Source organism: Acanthaster planci, linkage group LG09 (genome assembly GCF_054643075.1).
Source record: "Acanthaster planci isolate LZ-2023a linkage group LG09, COTS_SCS, whole genome shotgun sequence".
Classification (NCBI taxonomy): domain Eukaryota; kingdom Metazoa; phylum Echinodermata; class Asteroidea; order Valvatida; family Acanthasteridae; genus Acanthaster; species Acanthaster planci.
In genome coordinates, this window is record NC_141785.1 from 13,996,530 (window position 1) to 14,018,216 (window position 21,687).

General features: G+C 42.1%; 4 protein-coding genes across 9 annotated transcripts in view; 1 reads left to right on the plus strand and 3 right to left on the minus strand.

Moving 5' to 3' along the window:
* Positions 1 to 63: 63 nt before the first annotated feature.
* LOC110986377 (uncharacterized) lies at positions 64 to 5,621 on the plus strand. Its single transcript, XM_022248200.2, has 6 exons — positions 64 to 209; positions 2,118 to 2,316; positions 2,894 to 3,084; positions 3,553 to 3,751; positions 3,917 to 4,107; positions 4,499 to 5,621. Exons 1-6 carry the CDS (start codon positions 195 to 197, stop codon positions 5,246 to 5,248), a joined length of 1,545 nt encoding a protein of 514 aa, XP_022103892.2. The 5' UTR covers positions 64 to 194; the 3' UTR covers positions 5,249 to 5,621.
* On the minus strand, positions 5,606 to 10,140 carry LOC110986379 (uncharacterized). 2 transcript variants are annotated; one of them, XM_022248204.2, is made up of 6 exons: positions 10,064 to 10,140; positions 9,158 to 9,422; positions 8,271 to 8,418; positions 7,872 to 8,020; positions 7,277 to 7,456; positions 5,606 to 6,401 (listed from the first exon to the last, which is right to left on the minus strand). In XM_022248204.2, the coding sequence occupies exons 2-6, from the start codon at positions 9,372 to 9,374 to the stop codon at positions 6,265 to 6,267; spliced, it is 831 nt and encodes a 276-aa protein (XP_022103896.1). In that variant the 5' UTR covers positions 9,375 to 9,422; positions 10,064 to 10,140; the 3' UTR covers positions 5,606 to 6,264. The 2 variants fall into 2 exon arrangements, with proteins under 2 accessions (XP_022103896.1, XP_022103895.1); XM_022248203.2 differs by lacking the exon at positions 10,064 to 10,140 and adding an exon at positions 9,699 to 9,920.
* A 2,730-nt stretch (positions 10,141 to 12,870) lies between these two features.
* LOC110986350 (netrin receptor UNC5B-a-like) lies at positions 12,871 to 16,270 on the minus strand. Its single transcript, XM_022248152.2, has one exon. The coding sequence runs from the start codon at positions 16,039 to 16,041 to the stop codon at positions 13,927 to 13,929; it is 2,115 nt and encodes a 704-aa protein (XP_022103844.2). The 5' UTR covers positions 16,042 to 16,270; the 3' UTR covers positions 12,871 to 13,926.
* Positions 16,271 to 18,297: 2,027 nt separating this feature from the next.
* LOC110986366 (protein unc-13 homolog D-like) overlaps positions 18,298 to 21,687 on the minus strand; it is a 29,749-nt gene continuing 26,359 nt past the window's right edge. For all 5 annotated transcript variants that reach the window (XM_022248181.2, XM_022248182.2, XM_087141284.1 and 2 more), the window contains exon 26: positions 18,298 to 20,904. In XM_022248181.2, coding sequence (XP_022103873.2) covers positions 20,832 to 20,904 — 73 coding nt within the window. In that variant the 3' untranslated portion in view covers positions 18,298 to 20,831. The remainder of the gene's footprint in view (positions 20,905 to 21,687) is intronic.

The following is a 21,687-nucleotide window of genomic DNA, read 5'->3' on the forward strand; positions in this document are numbered from 1 at the left end:
TTACGCACCACTAGCTAGCGTCAATAGTAATAATGCCTGATGAAAAAGACTAGGACAACGAGACGTCATTCATATTGGTAGAGAAGAATCGATGACGTATACACAACCGCATGAGTCGAATTTGACAGTTTTCCTCTGTTTTTTCAGAATTTAGTGATTATCTTACGTCTCTCAAGACCAAGGATTTGACGAACATGTCTTTCCATATGGTATGAAAACCAAAGATAACTCAGTGATTTTTTTCTAGTTGGAACTTGGAGATCTCGATGAAAAGAGTTTGGTAAACTGCAAAAATACTAACGTGTCCAGTTTCCGGACACTTCATGTTACATAAGTCACTGCAGCATTTCAACATTAGGGTCGTCCTAAATTTTCAACATTTTCACAGTAGTACACAGAGTACTATTTTGAAGGCCCCCACCCCCAAATTAGTACTTACATGTATCAACTTTTTTCTATCAATATCCTGAAATATCGACAAATCACATTTCACATATAGGCCTAGGCATACTAGGCTAATTAAACTAGCTACACGTACATGTATGAAAATGAGAATATTAGGCCCCTTACTAAAAATCAACATTTGACAGGACCTGAAATGTTGTACTTGGCCTGCGATCCCCTCCCCCTATGCTTTGTATGACCGTGAAAATGTTGAAAACTTTGAACGGCCAGCATGGCACCTTATGCCATGGCATTGCCATTAGTGAATGGGGTCTACGTGCATAAGATACATTGAAGGTTGGTAAGTTAAAGGCATCCGTAGTTAATTCTATGGTTCTCATTTTCTGAACAACCTTTATTTTAGCTCCTACTTGGGAAAAAAATACACGGAACATGTTTTGTGTGCAGATATGGCACTTGAATTGAAACCCTGCTCAAAACCCTGCTGAGACTGGTCAGAAAAATTGTGTTTTCTAAGGAAATGAGTTGGTATTTTCCCTCCTAAATTGAACTTTTCTGAACATGTTTTTTTTTTCTGATGGCTGATTCCGGCAAGGTCACTGTACGGGTCACTTTAGGGAATGGGTGCGTAAATGGACTCTTTCCCAATACACCTTTCAAACAGTTTCATTCTGCCACCAACCAGGCTGTAAGCTGTAGGTATGGTATTTCCTAGTCCGAGTAACTTGAACTCTATTAATCTTGTTTTTGAACATTTGGACATGGTCGGGCACAATAGGTAATTTCAGGACTGTTCAGAGGATGCATTCTGAGGATTTTGACTCTGGGAACGAGTTATTTTGAGTGAAATGAATTAATGAGATGGAAGGTTCTAGGACTCTATCATCACCCGACCATGTCCAAAGGATTTTAATAACAGGTTTTGCCCTTACATCAACATATAGTCATTAATACATTAATCTTTGCTACAATGAATGCACAAAAAGTTTACTCGAGCCTATCCTAGAGGAAGAAAGATATGCCCTCTAACGTGACGTCATACGCAGGGGGTCTATATTGGGTGCTTATCTGAGTGGTGAGAGCTTACACAAAAATTCCCAAGTTTACTCCTGTAAGGGCAAATTCTGTTATTGAAATTAACATGTCCCAGACACAAAGTACATATTCATGTCCGATGTTAAGAAAGGTGATTGGTAGAGTCCAAGTTACTCGTACTAGGTGTTTCCTACCAAGAAAACAACATGAAAAAAATCTTGAGAATTTTTGGAGACATGCTTGTAATATTTTACCTGCCTTTTCCTCACTGACCGACAGACCAACAGAATATATGCACTGCCCATGTTTCCTCCAAGTCCTTTAAAGGTTTTACGGGAGGTTAGGGAAGCTGTTACGCCACCTACATATACCCCACAAATGTGGGGTTCTTCATCCCTCACTCTCGTGGGACGGCGGCGGACGACAAACCCCACAGTTCTGGGTGTAAACTTCACCTTGTCTCCCCCCACTCAAGATAATTCTGGATTTACTTTGACTGTACATGTAGCTCACTCTGTAATGTTTACAATGTTACCTACAGAAATCATACCAGGTCCCTGTGCAGATGATATTCAACATTAGCTATTATTTTAGAGAATCCTTTGTTCATTCATGGTAAGAGAAGTTAATTTATATAGAATGTGGTTTGGCCGAGTGTGTTTTTGTTTAAATTACAGGCACACCCATCAGTAAGAATGAAAGGCTCTGAGGCAGACTGGGCTCCTGTCCAGTGCACAGACTCTGAGTGTACCCAATCCACCAGAGGTCCACACTTGCATTGTCCATTCTGCCCCCAGGAGAGTCTCTTCACCGATCAGGTCCTTCTCAAAGCTCACTACAGGGTCAAGCATGTGGATAAAGGAATAGATTTTGGGGGTGAGTTTGGAAGGCAAGACAAATTTATCATTAATTGTTACCATTTGCAGCATAAGAACAGATTACTCCACACTTCTTAGTTCACCTTGTGTGACAAGTTTAGGCTGGAAAATTAGCTGTTTATTCAGAGTCTCCAAAACTGTGAAATGTTCAATGTAAATAATACGGGGGCATGAATGTGGCAGAGGGCATTTCCATGGGAAAGTGGACAGTGACATTTGGTCATGTTACTGCTGACCTCAATATCTTAAACAGGCCTTAAATAAGACATCTTTTTGTGTGTGAATTACAATTAATAATGAACTGCCCTTCAGAAGCAATTCAGTCCTGCAGAAATGAAGAGAAAATACCCAGTCTTTACTTATCCACTAGTGAGTTATTAGCAAATCTGTCCAAAATATGAAACATATGGTTAACATAGTTACATTTAATGAAGGTTCTTTAATTTTGCCACTATTGTATTTCTTCTATGTGGTAATGCCTGCTCTGTTAAAACTCTTTAGATCATAGAATGTAAGAGTTCTCGATGTAACTTTTTTTTTCCTTTTAATTCCATTCTTTACTGTCTCTCTCCCAGGTCTCAAAATTCTACGTTGCTGTCGTCCCTGCATTGTCCATGGCATCATCCATGAGCAGAAGTGTTTTAAGGGTGCCCACTGGCACTGTTATCACTGCCGAAACGGGTTCAGCAGGAGGGACGAGGCCACCAAACACTACCAGCAGCACTTCCGCCACCCAGAGACCACAATACAGATAGTCATTACTCGGGTACCGTGAGTCTGGCCCCCTGACCTAATCCCCAACTTGTCTTAAGTCAGGTAGCCCTGTCAGAAATGATGTATCTTGTCACGTAGTGTTGCCCAGAAGTCTGTTTTAAGATTCTGTTGTTGGTTTTAAAAAGTCAGCATCCTCAAAGGTTTGTCAGGAGTGACAATGAATATTCAAAAAGAAATTGCATGGAGGTAAATCAAAGGAAAAAAAGATTTATACATTGAAGACATTTAGGATCATACATGTAAATTGCATTGACCAAAAATCAAAGTGAGTTGCCGAAATTTATTGAATGAACTTAATCCTATGCTAATTGGGATATGTACCTATTCTTTTGAATTTTGTATGATTTCATTTTGTTTTTGTATTATGTGTATACATGATCTATTGTGCAATAGCATCCATGTGAGTTCAAGTTTTAGTCTTTTTTTGTCACCAACACTATCCTACCAATTTTTTCCCCAGGATGTCAACCAGATCTTCACTACCTATTCAAACACAGAGCCCACCAGTACTAGTCTTGTGACGCACCTCATAGTGCCCCAGTCAAACCAAGCAGTTGAGGCGGACACGTCCGCTGACCCTGAGCAGACCGACGGGCAACAGGTTCAGTACCAATACACTTGTGTCGATGACAGTGACCAAAGCACCACTGATCGCGAAGGTAAGATGGACCAAACAGGGTCAGGCTGTGAAACTTTGCAACTAAAGTGTCCTTGCCAACCTGGGAAGTATGCTAATGGTAGTGGCGATGCTGTGCTAACGGTATTCTGGACGTTAAGTAGAGCCCTGGACCCTTTCCTGAACCCGTTTTGTTCTCTGCCAACAGTTGTGCTCATCGAGATACCAGCAGATGGTAACAAAGGGGACCTGGAGGCAGAGCCTTGCTGCACGGAGCACGACTTGTCTCTGCTGCTACAGGAGAAGGAGCGACTTGAGAAGACTCTCCAGGAAGAGAGGGCTAAGTGGGCCGAGAAGGAGCACCGGATGAAAGGCACCATTGACAGACTTCGCGCAAAGGTGAGCAGATACCGGCATTGTGGCACTCGCACTCACCTACTTTCCTTATTTGCACATAATTTTGTTTTCCATTTAATTGTTGACAGTATCTTATAGTCATGTCGGTCACAAGTCAATCACAAGTCATCCGTTTGTGAGTTCCTTTTCAAATGAGCTGTGAGGCAGACATTCCTTCATCACACCATGTTTCTGACGAGAATCGAGACTTACCTTGTAATGAATTTTCCAATGACTAAACTACAGTTCTTCGTTGCTTGACACATTTCCACTTCTCTAAAGTGTTAGATCCTGTTTAATGGCTAGATGGTTTGGGGGGAGGGGGTTGACTGATTCTGTATCTCTGTGACTCCAACTGTAATTGAGTCTTCTATCTCTCTTCTTTGAGCTTTAGGTTGAGTACTTGTCCAACACAAACACCTCGCTCAAACAGCAGCTGTCGATGATGCACACGTCCAGTCTGAAGCGACTGACCCACAATGATGACCACCAGTCCATCTTGGAGGAGTTGGTGCAGCACATGTCAGAGGAACACAACCAGCTGCTACATCACCACCTGGCACAGCTGCGGCTCTTTGCCGAAGCCTGCAACCTGTCCAAAGTGGGCCGGGAGGAGCCGTCCGCATCCAAGCCAGACTCGGTCCTGGTGTCAGGCCTGGCGGACCAGTCGCAAAACATCTCGCAGATGACAATAATGCCATCCTCTGAGGATGCCTTGGGAACAATGGAGCAGACGGTTGTCATGACGATAACGGCCGAGGAGAACTCTGAAGCACTTACAAGTGTCGTGGGCAGTCAAGAGAATTCTGTGGAGCCCGACACCTTGTCATTTGACAAGGATGTCCAAATGTCACCAAATGACATTCCATACCAACTGACGGGCAAGGGGCTGTCACCAAAGAGCAGTACCTCTGAATCAGGACATTTATACCAGTCAGATGTCGCCCATTCCCCTCACCGTGGGGGCTGTGGCATAACACAGCCCCACTTCCCCAAGGACAAAAGTCTGAAACTTATGCTGTCAGAAGGTTCGCCAAAAATATTCTGTGCAGACAGCTTTGATAAGAGGACATTTGAAGATGACATTTCTAATGAGGGACCTCCGTTAAAGCGACAGATGACCAGTGCCCTCAAAGCCAGTTGACCCAATGACCAGAATCATAGGAAGATGTAGAATTATCACCCGAGTTGTTACCAGGGAGTCTTTTTCACTTTTTTTATTTCACAGCATTCATGTATATCAGCATTGTTTTTCCAGAACTTCTTGGTAGCTTTGGCAAAAATCTTTCAGTGTTGTGCTGTTGAAGAGTTCTTCTTTTACCCCTCCGTGCAAGGATGCAACCAAGTTATCATATTAGTCAAAATCAAATGACCCCCAAGTGTCTGTGCACCTAGGTAAATCAAGTGGAAGGAATTTTGACTGACTTTTACAGGAAAACGTTTGTGTATGAGATTCTGCTCAATTGGAAGGATGAATAAATGATTGATAAACATAAATGTGTGTAAGACAAATGAAAGTCCAATGAGACTGATTTATTGTATGCATGTGAAGAGCCTTGTTCTTTGCAGGTTTCTGAAGATTTAAATAGAGGCTTGAATCAGCCAGTTCGGCCTAAAATTGAACCTAAATTACTGATTGCACAAACTTTATTCCCAGCAATATCATTCAACCTCCAAATTAAGTCATCGTTTGAGTGACAAGACCGACGGCAGATTATCCACTTAAATATGGCACAAAAGACACCAGATTTGTGAGACAATTATTTAATAAAATTTGTCGAGTGCTGTCATAAAAATCTACCTGAATGACATTTCAGTTAAATCTTGATTTGAAATTCAACAACTATATCAAATTGCAAGATGAAATAATGCAATGTCATACGTTCCAAAATTTACAAAAATACCTCCCCATCAACATTTATAAAAGAAATTTGAATGGCTCAATTATTTCAGTTTTGTTTTTCTGTTTGTTATAAATACAGAAAATTCAGATTTCAAGTGGATTTCAGCACACAGGATTCAATACAAAGATGTGGCGCAAAGACTTGAAAGGCACACAATCATACCAAACTAAGAAGGATGTGTTATCAGTTGCATAGGTACACACATATGTGCCGACTTTGTGAATGAATTTCAGTGCTTCGTGTAACACTAGTCTGATCATTGAATTTCTAGTTGATACTGGTTCAAGGTAACTGGCACAAATTTCGACACCATGTAGTCGTTGAGTTTAGCCTGCCACTTTGGTTCCTGGTGCATGTTGAGAAGGTGTCCAGTTATGGATTTCTTGAGATCCTCTGAGAAGAAATGACATAAAAAAAGTGAAAAATGAGAAATTCAAAATTAAGTTGACCACTGCAGTGTTCGCACTTATGCTTCCTACTTTTGCAAACCTCAGCAATCTAACCCCAAACTCTACATAAAAGAGTCACCTAGGCATGTAATGAATGCATGGCATGCTGACTGGAAAATGATGTGAATGTATGTGACATGATGACAGAGGCACATTACAGTCCCCCACCTCTGTCCGCCAACGCAATGCAAGGAAACCCATGACATCATCCCGTTCCAAGCCAATAGAGGGTTTGCAAGGCTGCCATCTTGCAGGCCAGTGTTTTTGTTCCACAGAGTATGCACTAAAAAGATTCCCTGTGGAACAAAAGAACTGCCCTGCATAATCGTTCAAAGCCTCTATATGCCATGTCAATATTTCAACTGCCATACACACCACAAGACTGGACGATTTCAACCAAACCATGAGCAGCATCATGCATGCTACCATTGAGGTAAGGAATGTTGACAGTTTACATTACATACAGACTTTTAGAAATGGTGCAATGCACCAGGTTGTGCAGTATTTTTATACTCCAACATCAGGGAAACTACCCATGTACAAAAATCATAGTTGACGAATGTGATTAGTGAAGAATGCACGTTAGCTCAAGGTTAAGTGTTTACCTCAAGGTGTTCCGTTTACCTCAAGGTTTCCAAGGTTTGACAGGGTTCTGTGGGATACCTCAGGATAAAACTTTGACTTACCAAGTGTTTTATTTTGCATTATTCCTCCCTTTCCATAGTTGCAAAGGTTTGTGTACATGTCCTAGGTTCAAACTCACAAATCTTGATAAGTGCATGTCTAACTGGAACCCCCAAACAGGCCAACTGCACTGACCAGGTAACTCCGAGTTGACGACCCCAGGATAAACTGGCAGTGGTCCCCATGAGGTGACAACATGTAGCTTGTCCTTCAGCTTGGGATGGGCTTTCATTTGAAAGGCTAGGACATTGGAGTCAATTCCTGTACCATCAATTGTCTTGTCAAGGATCATCTCAATAGACTTGAGATGCGAACCTGAATGAGATGGAAGAAAAAAAAAAGAAGATCTGAATGGCCAGATATAAAATCAGGAGCAGAATCTTAACACAGACATGTATTTCTTTGTAACTTGGACATAACATATCATTAGAATTGGAAAGGGGGGCCAGATCCTGTACTTTAAAGAACCACAACATGAAGTAAATATATACAGTCAACTCTATAACAATGTTGATTGTGTTACACCTGCAATGGAGAGAGACGATGTTGATATAACTAGCCATATTACCTTGTAAAGTAGCATCTTGCTATAAAGGGTTCAGGTGAGTTGTGACACTGAATTTGCTCTTCTTGACAGGTTTTTGTTTGTAACCACAACAAAACACACAACCTCTTGTGAAATAGGCTTCCACGTAGAAACTTAAGCATTTCCAATGCTCCATCCTCTTACCTGACTGGAGGGTTTTGTTGAAGAAAGTAGTTGTACTCTCAGCCATCTTTTCGAGCTCAAGCCGAGTTATCCAATAACCGCTCAATGAGTGTGCATCGTTGTAGGCCCAAACAGATCCCCTCAGGTCTTCAAATCGTTTAAATCTATCACTAACAAGGAACAGATAACAAGATTTGTACCAAAAAGGTTTCAGTCTAGGATGGAGGGGTGCCCAACAGTAAATTAGTATGAACGTAAAATGCACATTAGCACCACAAAGTTAACTGTGAAATTAATACATACTGGCCAGTTGATCAGCCCCTTCACTTACCAAGCCCCTCCCCCCTTTCAAAATTGTGAGAAGAGGGGCAGATGTATGGCTGCCATAAATGTGGGTAAAACATTTGTTGGCATATTTACCAGTTGTCCTTGTGGACGACAACTTCAGTGTAATACACTGGGAGGTCGCTGCCGTGTGGGGTGATGTGAGCAGGGGCCACGCCCAGCAGAGCAGCCTTACTGCTGGACTTTGAGTGCATGCGTTGGAATGTTGGAGCACACACAAATCCTACACAGATTAGCAAATACACGGTAAATGTACATAGTCCCAGAAAATCTCAGCCACTCTTCATAGAAATACCGATTGCTCAAATCTAGGATGACTGCAGAAGAGAACCAATCCTGGTCTAAATAAATTTTTTTCTCTCAAACATGAATTTGTCTCCTCCCAAAAGCAGTGAAAACAGAAATACAACAAATAAACAGCTGGATGAAACGACCAGTCCCCTAAAAGAGTCTCATGTCAAACCTCTTTTCCAATCATTCTATCTACAATCCGCTAATATCTACCAATCTACATGTACCATGCTATTTAATGGTCAATCTTTTTACAAATAACTTGTATATTGAACCAAACTTGTACATGTGTATTGATCAATTTTAAGTCAATTGCAGTGTCATCTTGATGTGAAAAGGTTAAATGAACTCTGCTAACAAATTGAATTGAGGCACAGCTGACGGAAAGTCAGGATCTGACATTTGATGCGGGATCTGAATTTTGGACAATTTATGTCAATGGTGTAATTAGGGTGAACTTTCTGAGGGAGGCGAAAAAAATTTTTTTTTTCCAAGGGTGCACTGACAGTAACTTAACATGTACATTTCAAAATTTCAAATGGAAGGAGAGGGGACATTCCGGGGGCATATTTTCCTCTGCACTCCTTTAGTCATGCCAGTGAATGCCATCGACCTAGGGTTTTGTTTTCAGAGTTTTTTCAAGACTTGCATTCCTGAAGACTGAATCTTACCTATGTCCGCATCCCCCGTTGTGAATGGGTCGACACGGTCATCTGGAGGACCAGACCATCGGCTCTCGCACAAAAGATAAACGTAGCAATCCAATTTCTCCTCTAAATACTCCTTCAGGACCTCAAAGTATTCCAGCGGGATGCTAGGAGCCAGGTAGGTGATGAGCCGCAGTATTCGCGGGCACTCTTGCTCTTGGAATGCTTGATGTTTTTCCATCTTCACTGGGATTTGGCATTTACAGGTCCCATCCTAATTATTATTCATCTGAAGAAACACCAAAAATACAGCGACATGAGTGAGGACAGCCTGAAACTTACTGTGACCATGGAGGTAGACTCAGAAAGCAAACTATATTTGGCAAGATTTACCATAAAATTCCGCATTTAATTAGGGTGTGATTGACATGCACTTCATCTGGCACTGCACAGTTCAGTGCACAGCCTTGAGCATGGAGGAAATTGCCTTGACAAAAAATATTACATGACATGTAAATGTACATACAATACATGCATTTGTTGACCAAAATATATCTTTTCCTACCTCAATAGTTTGGCTCTACTGACTGTATCTACCTTGGGCCCCCATGGCCCCATCGTCATCGATTCCATGAAAAGTTACATAATTAGGCCTATGTAAACAAAGCGCGACACCATCACTGCTGGCTGGCGTGCACATTGCATGCTCAGTAGGCCAAGTACAGTCGCGTGACGTTTTCACAAGTTCAAGGCCAGTATTCATTCATGTCATGTCATTAGGCCTCTACTAAATCGCCTACAGCTAGCTGCATAGCATAAATCACGATCTGCGTGACATTCCTCAAGTATTAGGTTTTACAACATTTTAAGGGCCTAAGACTGGATAGTTAAAAAGGCAGGAGGACGGAAGCTCCTACCTGCAATACTTACCGAAAAGTACCGATATTGAAGCTGAACAGGGCTACCTAGGGCAAAGTAAAGTGAACTAACGTACGTAAACCTAAGATCTTGTTTGAGGGCGCTATTTCAAATTACCTGTGGAGCCGGAGAATTGGAAAGGCAAGATGATTTTAAAAAAAATTAATTGAAACTTGCATTGGTATCTAAAGTCTAAGCGTCATCAGGAGGCGCTATATGGTGCCGCTTGGGATTGTATGAGGCATAAACGACGGCGTTTTCTTCTTGTGTAACGTATGCTCAGTCCGACTTCTAGGAACTTGCCAGTGGGTAACGCGTACGAATCTACCATAGACGCCATAACAGGCCCTACATATACCTCGTTCCCGCATGGTTCCAGCGCTGATGTCTGTCCAAAATCATACTAGTCCCACGGTTATTCTGCAATAAAAGGTGTATTGTTCGGGACCAAAAGTAATTTAGTCCAGGGATCAAGGGATATTTCTTTCGCACATAAAATGACCCCGATGGGTTATCGCGTATCGGCGAAATTAAAAGACGTGGATACACTCGGGTAGCCCCAGAGAGGCCTAGGTATAGTAATAGGAGGATTTATAAACAAAGAAAGAGAGAAGAAGACGTAACGGTCTGGCTAACTCTGACGAATGATTAATATTGCTTGTCCTTACTGTCATAATCTTGAATTTCCAGTGGCGCGCGCACGCACAAAGGAGGGGCTTGAGACATCCCAGAGGTTTCCAATTTTTATTTTCTATTACTCTCTGATAAACGAAAATAAGGTATACACATACATTTTAAAGTCAGGCTTGAGCATCATAAGTTAGTTTCGGCCCAAGCCCTCCGACAAATCCTTGGGTGCACCACTGAGAATCGTCACGGTGTGAGAATCACCACTTATTAATGTTGTGGAATTACAGCCACATCCCTGGGGTCTGATGCCCATGGTGGTAATTTTAACGTCATACTGAGTGGCGAAGCCGGGGAAGACTGTGGCAACGTACATTTACAGCAACGGAAAAACAGGATGCAGACCTGCCTATTGGGGCTGTCCATAATTTTCATCGTGACGAGCGTACAAATCTTACTGGGAGAGGTGGTTAAAGAACACGTGTACGCTTTTTCTGAATACGAAAAAATAATGATGATCCGTCAACGGATCCGTCAGCCCTCCATCCATAATCATTTTTTGCCCGCTGGTGAACACTTTGGAAGGGGGGAGGTAGTGAAGAGTCTACTTCTTGTACACTGACGAAAATGATGAGAATTATGGACGGCCCCTTAGCAACCCCCTGTATACGGGACGGTACAACGACCACCTGTTTATAACGACCACTTAATCCTCGGCACTGGCGGTCGTGGCTGTTAGTGTTACTGAGAGCAAGATATGGCCGGTGAAAACAGATGGTACTTGGCACTTGGTTAGTTTCCTCCTGAAACATCCTCTAGGGATCTTGACTAGGAGGTAACACATTTACTAAACTATTGGCTCTGAGATCTCATCTATTGTGCTGTGTTCGAATTGATTTCATACAGTTTAAGAGATGTCACTCTGCTATATATAGCATAGAATGCTTCATGGGTCACCGTGGGAGGCTAGTTTTACAATACCACTCGAAGCGGTCAATATTTTATACACTTTACATGTATATTTATTATTCTCTCTGAGCTATCATTTCTGATATCATCTTCCAGGCATGCGTCATAGTTGCCCTTTGATCTTTACCGCTTTGGTACATTAGGTTGATGATCTTGTGTACTCCATTTTGACTCTTCCGAGGCCCACTGAAGTGGTCCATCAAAACCGCAACCAAAAGCAGATTATAGGCAGCCCACACGTCAGTGTCTTGCTTCGCAGTTGATGAACTGGATGGACGTTTGAAAGCATTACTCTCCTGCCATGCCGGCCTCAAAAAATGTATTTTTTTCTTCTTATTCGAACAGCGACAGTGCGACGATTTAAATCCACAATGGGTATTTTAAAATTTGATACAATATTTTGAAGTTGATGATACACCCTGAACAGGAACTTTTGGAGAGTTCTAGTCAGTGAAACACCCATTTGAATTTCTCTCATCTCTTTGGGAACTCTAAATAACAGTTTCCTTTTTCTTTGTGCCCAATTTCCGTGACACGAAAAACGAGAAGTGTACAAGTACAAAACACTTAAGAGTGTTACGACTCAGTGGTAGGCCTATGCTCTTCAAAGCACTGTAACCCATCGAGGTAGTATAAATTCAGTTCGTATGACTAAATTAGACATATTGCTGAAAATGTATCACATGCCTGTCGCCGTCCTAATCAAAACTCTTGGTCGTATTCACAACTGCATGTCTCACCATTTTCAGTGTTCTTAGACACCTGACAGTTATATTTTTGATATGCCAGTTAAATTGAAGTAATGAGGGACCCCCAACAGAATTTAGCCTAAATCGCTAAGCTTGTGTCTTTTACTGGCTATTATAGCCCCCTTTTCAGATGAACATAACAAGAATGGTAATCAACAGATAAACAAGACCCTGGAAACGTGCTTGCTCCTATGGTACCTTTTCAAGAATTTGATACTTGGGGCTGAAGCATTACAATTTCAATTAAACAATTGTGAAACATGCATCGACTTAAAAGTTTCAAACTTTAAACAAAGACATTCAGCACAAAACCAGTAATGCACTCATCACACTTTTATTTGTGTATTTTTCATTATTATTACGTATATATTTGGATATAAATGCAGCCTGGTTGACAAGCCTTGTCTAAAGCATGCGTACACTTCTACTTCTGTTTAAACAACACGCTTTATAACACTAAGGTCAAAACGATAATTCGTTTCGTTCATAACTCTTCTCACGAGTTGTTTATTAGCACCCCTAATGTAGACAAGCATTATTAGGAAGTCTGACCTATGCAAATGGGAAAATATATAACTTCAAATAATTTAGTGAAAGATAGCCACGCTACAATATAAAAAACACATCAGTGTCTTCGCTTGAGGATATTTCCTGGAACAAGGTTGCAACGATGTACCGTATTCTGGTGATGCCATTATTGCAATCAGAAATTAACAACATTCTCTGCGTACAATTACTTTTGCAACAATCCCTTCCCGAATGAATATGTGAAATACACAGTGGCATAACGGGGGAGGCTCAAGCCCCCCCCCCGTGTTTGCCTCCGCTCAGAAATTAGAGAAGAAAATTAATCTGGTGGTTGTCGATCTTCTCTTGGCCATTTTTTTTTTACTGTGACGGAACCGATTGAGTGCCCCTTACTGAAAATTAGGGCCCTAAAAGTGGCCTGCGAAATATACCCAAGTGAAGCCACTACCTGACATATTCTAAATGTTACAAGAAGAAGTTGAACATTTCACAATATTATTTAAACAACTCGCTCTGAATGTATGTGATTCTTACATTCCCCCTATACAACACAACCAATTAAGTAACTGAAATGAAACTAGTCTTTACACACACTTAAAAGAACTTATTTCCGAAATTGAACTGCCCAAGTGAAAGTAATTCTGGGTAAATCTTAACAACAACAAATTTATTCACTTCCTAAGTCGAGGTAAAAATCCTGATTTAGTTTGAATCAGTATTGTACATAGCATGCCATATGCATTGTCAGCTGAAAATGCTGAATCTTTACATACATATTCCTCCAACAGGAAAAACAACGTGTGTGGGTTTTAAACTTCGGTCGCACCATTTGACGAGCAACTCGCGAATCTGGATGTATGAATCATCTGCAGTCCAGTGTACCGAGATTTGAAGACATATTTCGTTCTATACTATATGTATTAAATTCAGTGCCCTCAGTCCTCAACATTTACCAGTGCAAACATGGGGTGTGAATGAATTACCTTGATTTAAAACAACCCTTTAGGATTCGTTTCGAGCGCAAGAATTGCCCGGAGTATCTGCATACTTCATGATGACGTTTGCTGCATCAAGCCTCTTCGCCTTCATCATAACGGAGGCCATCCACTCAAGGCCTTTAGTCTGGCGCTCAACCTCTTCAAGAAGGGTTTCGGTGGGGTTATACGACGGTGTACTCTTGAGGAGAGGGATGAGACAGTCCATTTCCAGTGCGGACGCAAGCACCCTCCAGTCGTTGCCCAAGGGGGCAAGGGGGTCTAGAAGCACGACCAACTCCATGCACAGTTCGTGTGGAATAGTCCGCTGGGTGGTAACACGGGGAAGGTTGTCGGGTGATTGGTGAATATGTATTTGCATATTCTGGACACAGTTCTGCGACCCTGTGACCTGGTCCTCGGATTCAGATTTTGAATCTATGTTCGAACTGGTGTCAGAAGTGGGAAGCGTTGAGCACGAGGACGTGCAGGAGGATTCAGAGGACGACGTAGCCTCGGTTGACGCTGAACGGAAGCTGTCTGAATGGCTCCTACCGCTCTCACTATCGAACCGTCTTCTTTTGCTACGTCTGCTTGGCGGGAACACTTTGATAACCGTGCCAGTTTTTCCAATGCTCCTGTCAGAGTCGTGTTTCGAGGGTGGCGACCTCATGGAAGCGAGAACTTTTAAGTTTGTCTTCTCTGATTCTTTATCTTCCCTGTCTCGCTGACAGACTGAAAGTCTGATGTCGATATCTCGCACGTGTTCGTTCTCATGCTTGAAGATGAACGAGACACTAGGACATTTTCCGTGCCACAGGCTCAAGAACGGCACTAGTTCTCGTCGGTCGTCCAGTCGATGGGACCATCCCTCGCTGATGTGTTCAACAGTGGCTACGGTATCCTTCCCGTCACCGTGAAACAGGAACTCCTTACGAGGACACAGCAGCCTGAAGTGATTTTTGGCTTCGTTCTGGATGGCAAACTGAAGGGCACACGGTGTGTTATTCAAAAAGTAGATGCGGATCTCGTAATGACGCTTGGGCCGCATTTTACCCCCAAACACTGCTAGTTGCATCCACTTCTTGGTAGCTGTTTTTCCATCGGCCAAGCAGGTGTACAGTGTAAAGTGAGAAATTTGGATTTGAACCTCATTTGTTAACAGGGTGTACGGTTTGTTGTAGTCATCTCTCTCACACACCTGATACCAGTCCTTGCTCTGCATCAGGTGTGTCTGGCTAGCCACCAAGGACACGTCTCCGCGATCGTAAGCGCAATGCTTGTAACTCAGAACAGCGGGTTTGTTCAGTTTCAGTCCGTGGGGGCCGCAGTGCACAACAGGGCTGATGATTGTCTCCTCGTCCGTCATCTCAGGAAAATCTCCTAGATCCCAGTCAAGGATGAGGGAAATGAGCTCGGTGCGCCCGGCCTCAATGGCATAGGGTGGGACTGTCAGAGAGATGCCCATGTCTGTCAGAACCAGGGTATCCCCGAGGTGACTCACTTCACGAGAGATGAAGACCACCAGTTTGCTGCCGACCATGATGGTCTCACTCCTCGTCATCCCGGCTCTCTGTAACTCCTGAAGCTGGTGGTCCTTCAGGAATGATGCTTCACCTTCGCTCGTCCTGAGCGTCACGGACGATGAGTTTGCAACTGGAGGTGATCTAAGTTGTCCATCATAGGTGTACCTGTACTGACCCGAGCATGTATCTTCTATCCTGGACTGTAGCCTTTTTCCAAATTCCCAGTTCTCAAGAAACACACCTTGGTCTCCAGATATTTTTGGCCGTGGAATAGTATAGATGGGGTTGTCTGTTGCCTGTGTGAACCCCCTGTTGAAGCCGAACATTTCCCTTCCGCGCGGCTGGGAATCACATATCACAACATCTTCAAAGTCATTGTCCACCCTGTAACTGCTAGGCAGGTTGTCTGTCTCCCAGACAATCCTGCAGCTCCTCCCGAACCACTTTCTGCATATGCACCTCAGAATACAGGTGATGACGGCCAACAAGAAGACAGAACCGAAGACTGTGAGGACAATGATCACGATGTCCGTACCGTTTATGCGTGCGCAGTCGGTCGGTGGATCGACAACATCTTTATTGTCGTCGTCGCCAAAATGTTCACGATAAGGGCCCATGTTTGGACGGTCAACTTGTCTGACGAAAAGCACGATGTGTTAGTATTTAAAGACTAGTTTTGTCCCGATCCCTCATTTCTGAACTGTGCGAATGTTTGTTCTTATTTTTGTTGGTTTATGAGCATGGATGATGGTATGAGTCATTGTTGTACGGCTGAGACTGCAAAGCGAGTGACAAGCTTTCAACAGGTAGCTTGAATTGAATTGCACATGAAATTAATATGCTCCAAAGGTCGCGACCCTCGTGAGTCGCCGTGGAATCCGATAACTGTCGGTCCGCGTCACGGACGTAAGCCACTCGTGCAGGTCCGGTACTGATACGGCGCTCATTATAGTGATGAAGCTCCAAATATCAAAACTTAAAGCGGGTTACGCAGTTTTGGTTTTTCATGTATACCGTTGAATTGGCACAAGACCTTAGATTTTTTTCCCGTTGCGCGTCTTTTCCAACAGAGGGTCTCTTACATTAGTATAAACTGGGAGTATTTTCAAAAAGTGCTTCACAATGTGGAAAAGAAGTTGCAATAGTCGGCATATCCTTGCCAGAGGTAATGCACACCAACCTCCCACTGATTCTATGGGATGGCATGTATTCGAATCATGTTGTTCTGAACGCCGAACCTTGCCTCCTGTGTACAGGATAACACCTTTAATATCTTTTGTTCCGATTTCCAAAGGGGTAGCTTCAACTTGTTTACCGTGTTGGCATAGGAATTTTGCTTATGACAACTTCGATTTACCACCCTGTCCGTAGCTTTCGTAGTAAATAGTCAGTACCTTTCCAGGTCGGTTTTTTTGGGGAACGTCCCGTCGGAACTATTTAAATCTACTGTTGACTTATACAGAAAGACTTTGGACTGGATTAACTGCCCTAATAACGTCTCTGCCCTGTTTAAGAGATAACAGAATTATAACATGGTGGTTGGCACTAGGTGAAGATTGATTATTAACTTTGATATTCATGGGCATCAACCACATGGAGAAGATAAACCTCCCAAACCAAAAACGACCCTAAAAAGGAAAACAAAAGCACATTTCACCGAAACCGTGCTCAGATTAAAGCTCCGGGGCACGCCGTCTCCCCCCCCCCCCATCACCGGATAGGCAAATATTAAACAATACAACAGTCCTGTTGTACTGCAAACTCGCTCGCAAACTCGCGAACCGCAAAGGTCCTACACGATCGTGCTCATGTCTGCTCGCCTGAGAATCTGAGCATTTGACGCACTTCATTGCCCTCACAGTTCGACAATTTGACAGCGTAAAACCATGGAGGAATGGTAAAACCTAGACGTGGATATGACCACCTGCCTTGTTACGATGTTTAAAAAAATTGCTAAGGCCCCATGGAGATTCCGACCTGAACACAGCATTTAATTATCAGAAATACACGTCCTAACAAAGCCATTTAAGTTTGTTTCTTTAGATAGGCCTAGTAGCAAACAGAACGTCAAAGACTCGGTTTATGCGAATGAGACTGACCAAGCGTTATCACATCCCATTTTGCGGTGGACTTTCGAAGTAGATCACTTTCAAATTTCTTGAGATCTATGTAATTTTATGCAAAAATGCATTTTAGTTGTTGGAAGTCTAAAGAACTTTTCACAATCCACTTCAATTATTTTGTTGCTCACCACAAAAAGTTTGGTGGGGGATTCGGTAGCCCAACCCCAGTGACGTATTCAGCGAGGGACGGAAATGTTTGCGTATTTTTTTTTTCTATTTTTAATTTTTTTTTTTAAAGATGGGTGATTTGGGAAAGAAAGTATTCAGTATATTTATTAAGTATTAACACCAATCCCCTAAGAAAACAACACCAGCAAATAAAAGCAAGGATATGGGGACCGTAAGACTTTAGATTTTTTTCTCCACAGCATCATGTTGAATGACCTCGAAGACACATTTGCTCTTGGATATACCTCCACACCAAAAGCTTGATAGGCCGCTGCCAATCCCCCCTCCCAAAAAAAGAGTGGGGCATTGGATATATACTCATTTTATGCCCATGCCCTTGACCGTTTCCCTTCATAAGATAACCATACCCCCAACTGCCTCTTGGACTGTTTTTAGAGAGGCAACACTGTGTGGAGCTCACTTGGGCCAGGTTCACACAGCCTGCATTGTACCATTTGGACTTATTTTGTTGTGTTTCGGTCCACAACGGTTTGCTGTGTTAAAGTAAACTCAGCAGGGTTAGGCATCTACGGCTTCAGGGCGACTGAGCTTTGTACAAATGAAATTCTTTCATTCTGTGCATTTCAGTGGAGCGGGTCTTTATTACATTCTGTCATGGAAAAATGACACCATGCTCGCAGAATATCAGGGCGACTTGTTCACGTGTACACAAATTTACAAAAGGGCAAAAATGATCTACGATAAGCTTGATTACACCAGCTAAAAGGCCCCCACCATAAAACGAACAGCAGTGGAGAACACGTTTTCCAAAAAGTAAAATATTCGACCGAAGTAATCAGTCAGCGATGTAATTAGAACAAGTCTAAAGCATCTCACAGACGGAACAGTAAATATATGACACTTTCATTTCAGAACTTTTTAAAAACATAGGCCAGTCACAACAGATACACGTATATCCCACTTACCATTAGAAAGCAGATAAATTTGAGAAGTACCTTTAATGATGCCATTCATGTATATCTTATCACGTGTATACAAGTGTGGAAAAGACAACTCAAATTTAAACACTGCTTAACGGTCTAAAAATACTCCACCAATACGCATAAATACTAATTTATACCACGGTATTATAAACTTTGCGGATATCTTAATTTATACCCACCCCCATACAATCTGCACTACGGCTAGGCTGCCACCCCTTTCGGGGTCGAAGTTATATTAAGACCATTACAAGACCAGACACAAGAGCAGTCACAAGTTACAGGTTGAACAATGACAAAGGAATGCTTTTCACGGAGACAAATGAAAAATGGCTTGTGTCTGATGGCTTTGTGAACTCGGTCTGGAGGTCTGATGTTGATCCAGTGACAACACCAGTATGTCCCTGTCAATAAAGGCACGGCTTTGAGGTCCGCAAATGGGGGAAGATGATGGCGAGATCAGAAATGTCAACAGTAAAGAAAGTAATACGCAAGACAAAGACAAAAGCAGGTCCCAAACAGCACTCCTGACAGTGACAGTGCTTTGGTAGTTAACATACATGTATATACATCGTATACAAGTGTGACCTATGGTCTGGCCCAAAGGTGGGTGGGGACCATAGAGTTATATATGACACAGCTCTTTGGTGGAGACACACACCGATACCTTCCCCCTCCACTCTACACCATTCGACAATATAATCATCAGAGAACAAGTATGTAATCCTGCCCCCGTTGAAATGCCAAAACACAAGATGAAAAATAAGTTCACGGATTGTCGGAGCTTCAAAAACTGGCAATTTGTACAGATGAATTGCAGCCGGATGTTTACATGAAATTGGACTATATGCACTTCCAAGATTTAAGATTTCATCTATTTCTGGCAATCATGTGGTGTATTCTCAATACTTCATTTTCAGGTTCGTTTAAAAAAAGTGCATGTGCTGGCTGCATGATCAGTAACAGAGAAGACGAATGGTTTTCAAGAATGGGAACATTTTAAAAATTGTACTGCAACACTTTCCGTTAAAGTGTATGTAAACTTTCAACCTGTATTTATCAACCATATGTGCTCCCTCCTTTTCTCTTTCAACGTGGCTGAAAGTAAACTATCAATTTAAATTCCGTGCTTTGCAAGCATTAAAAGACTAAAATCTACGAATTGCACTTTAATTGAATAATGCAAAGTGAGATTAAGTAAATTCAGAGACTATTTTGTACTGGGTTCTACAAGAATTTTGGCAAAATATTGCTATTTCTATGTAAACTTTTACAATTCTTTATAATACAACAAATAGAAAATTATACACAGAAGATAACGTATCGAGAGTGGCGAAGTGAATATGTCACAAGTACAATGATGTGTGTAAAACGCATCACGGTGAAAATCAGCGCATGAACCAACATGCGCGAGCACACCATTCGTTTGCACTGCACTTTTGGTTCACAGTGACATCATACTTTGGTACTCCATTTCAATGATTTGGTAAAAAGTAACATATAAAAACACCAAAGTTGTTTTAATTTTAAATGAAGGTTTACCCAGCAACCTATTCTACGGTGTATGAGAATTCTGCTTCAGCACTCAAACTTTGTTATATATTGGTGTCAAAACACCTGGAACTCACACAAATTATACAAGGAAACGATTTGTTTGCTACAAACAAGATAAGATGAATAAGATTCTAAGCTTAGCATGGCAGAGGTTACAGGTTTTCTGCAAGATAAGATGATTCCTTTTAAGGCTTCTACAACCCTTCAGTCTTAAAAAAGATCTCAGATGCTGAAGGTGGGCTAAGACACGAGTGCAGGGCACTCCTTAAACTCTCTTTTTTTACTACTGACGGGGCGCTTCTGCACACAGTCTACTATAATCCATTCCTATTCAAGTGAATTGTTGGATACAATCACATTGACCATTATTCTAAAAATGCACCACTGAAATGATACATGTAGAATGGGCCACCAGAAGGTGTAACTCAAAAAAGGTAAGGCTATGTGCACTGCAACATAACACTGCATTATTACCCAGCTGAAATTTTCGCTAAGCCACCTGTGCATTGTGTTAGGCAGAAGACGACTCGCTAAGCACCAAATGAAATGCATGGACAGTCAGTATACCAACACCATCACAATGACTAAACTGCAACATGTTCCAGTCTTTAATGGACTCGTCTACGAAACTGGACCCTTGTCTGAAGTTAGAGCAGGGACACTGTACACGTAATTATGAAGTCTCACTAAAGTTCTGGAAAAGAGAGAGAGAGGTAAAACGACACATTCATTTTGTTTAAACTGTTTATTTGTCCCACGGCAATCCAATTTAATCTATAAAGACTTGTGTGCAAGCAGCAGCAGTAATGTGTTGCCACGGTAACATGGTGCTCTTCAACATCCAATTAAACAAACACTGATGCACATTACTGGCCAAGTAAAGAGGCAGTGCTTAAAGTCTGTTTAAGCTCATGGCCAATGTCTGTGTGAGCACTGTAGCATGCAGTGTTCTAATGAAATGAATGTCTCTCATCATGAAAGTTATTCTAATTCTGTTAGGGTTTCAACATTTCTATGTGGCTAATGGTCTGTAACAAGCACATCTAGCAGGTGAGAAGCCTTTTTTCACATGTCATCTCTGGCTGTACAAACAGTGCAACAATGAACATGTGGCAAGATCATAGCTTGACCACATTGGTAGCAGTCACTGAGAAACTTTGTATGATTGTTGGCCGCAGAATGTCTGCAGCATGAAATAGCATGAGGAGCACATCTCAGAGCGTGAGCGGGCAAGAAGAAAACAGGTTTTTTGGCCCAGAGTGTATTTCATATATAACAAGTGCATTGCTGTGTTTTGTCAGATTAGACCAAAAGATAAAGTAAAATTAGGAAAAGATGAAATTTAAGCCTAGAGATATGGTTGCTGTGATGAAGTCTAAAATAGCCATTGGCCTGTATGGAGGAACAGAAGATGCAAAAGTGTGATCACACACAAAAGCATGGGTAGGCCTGAACTGACATCGAGTGGACACTATCA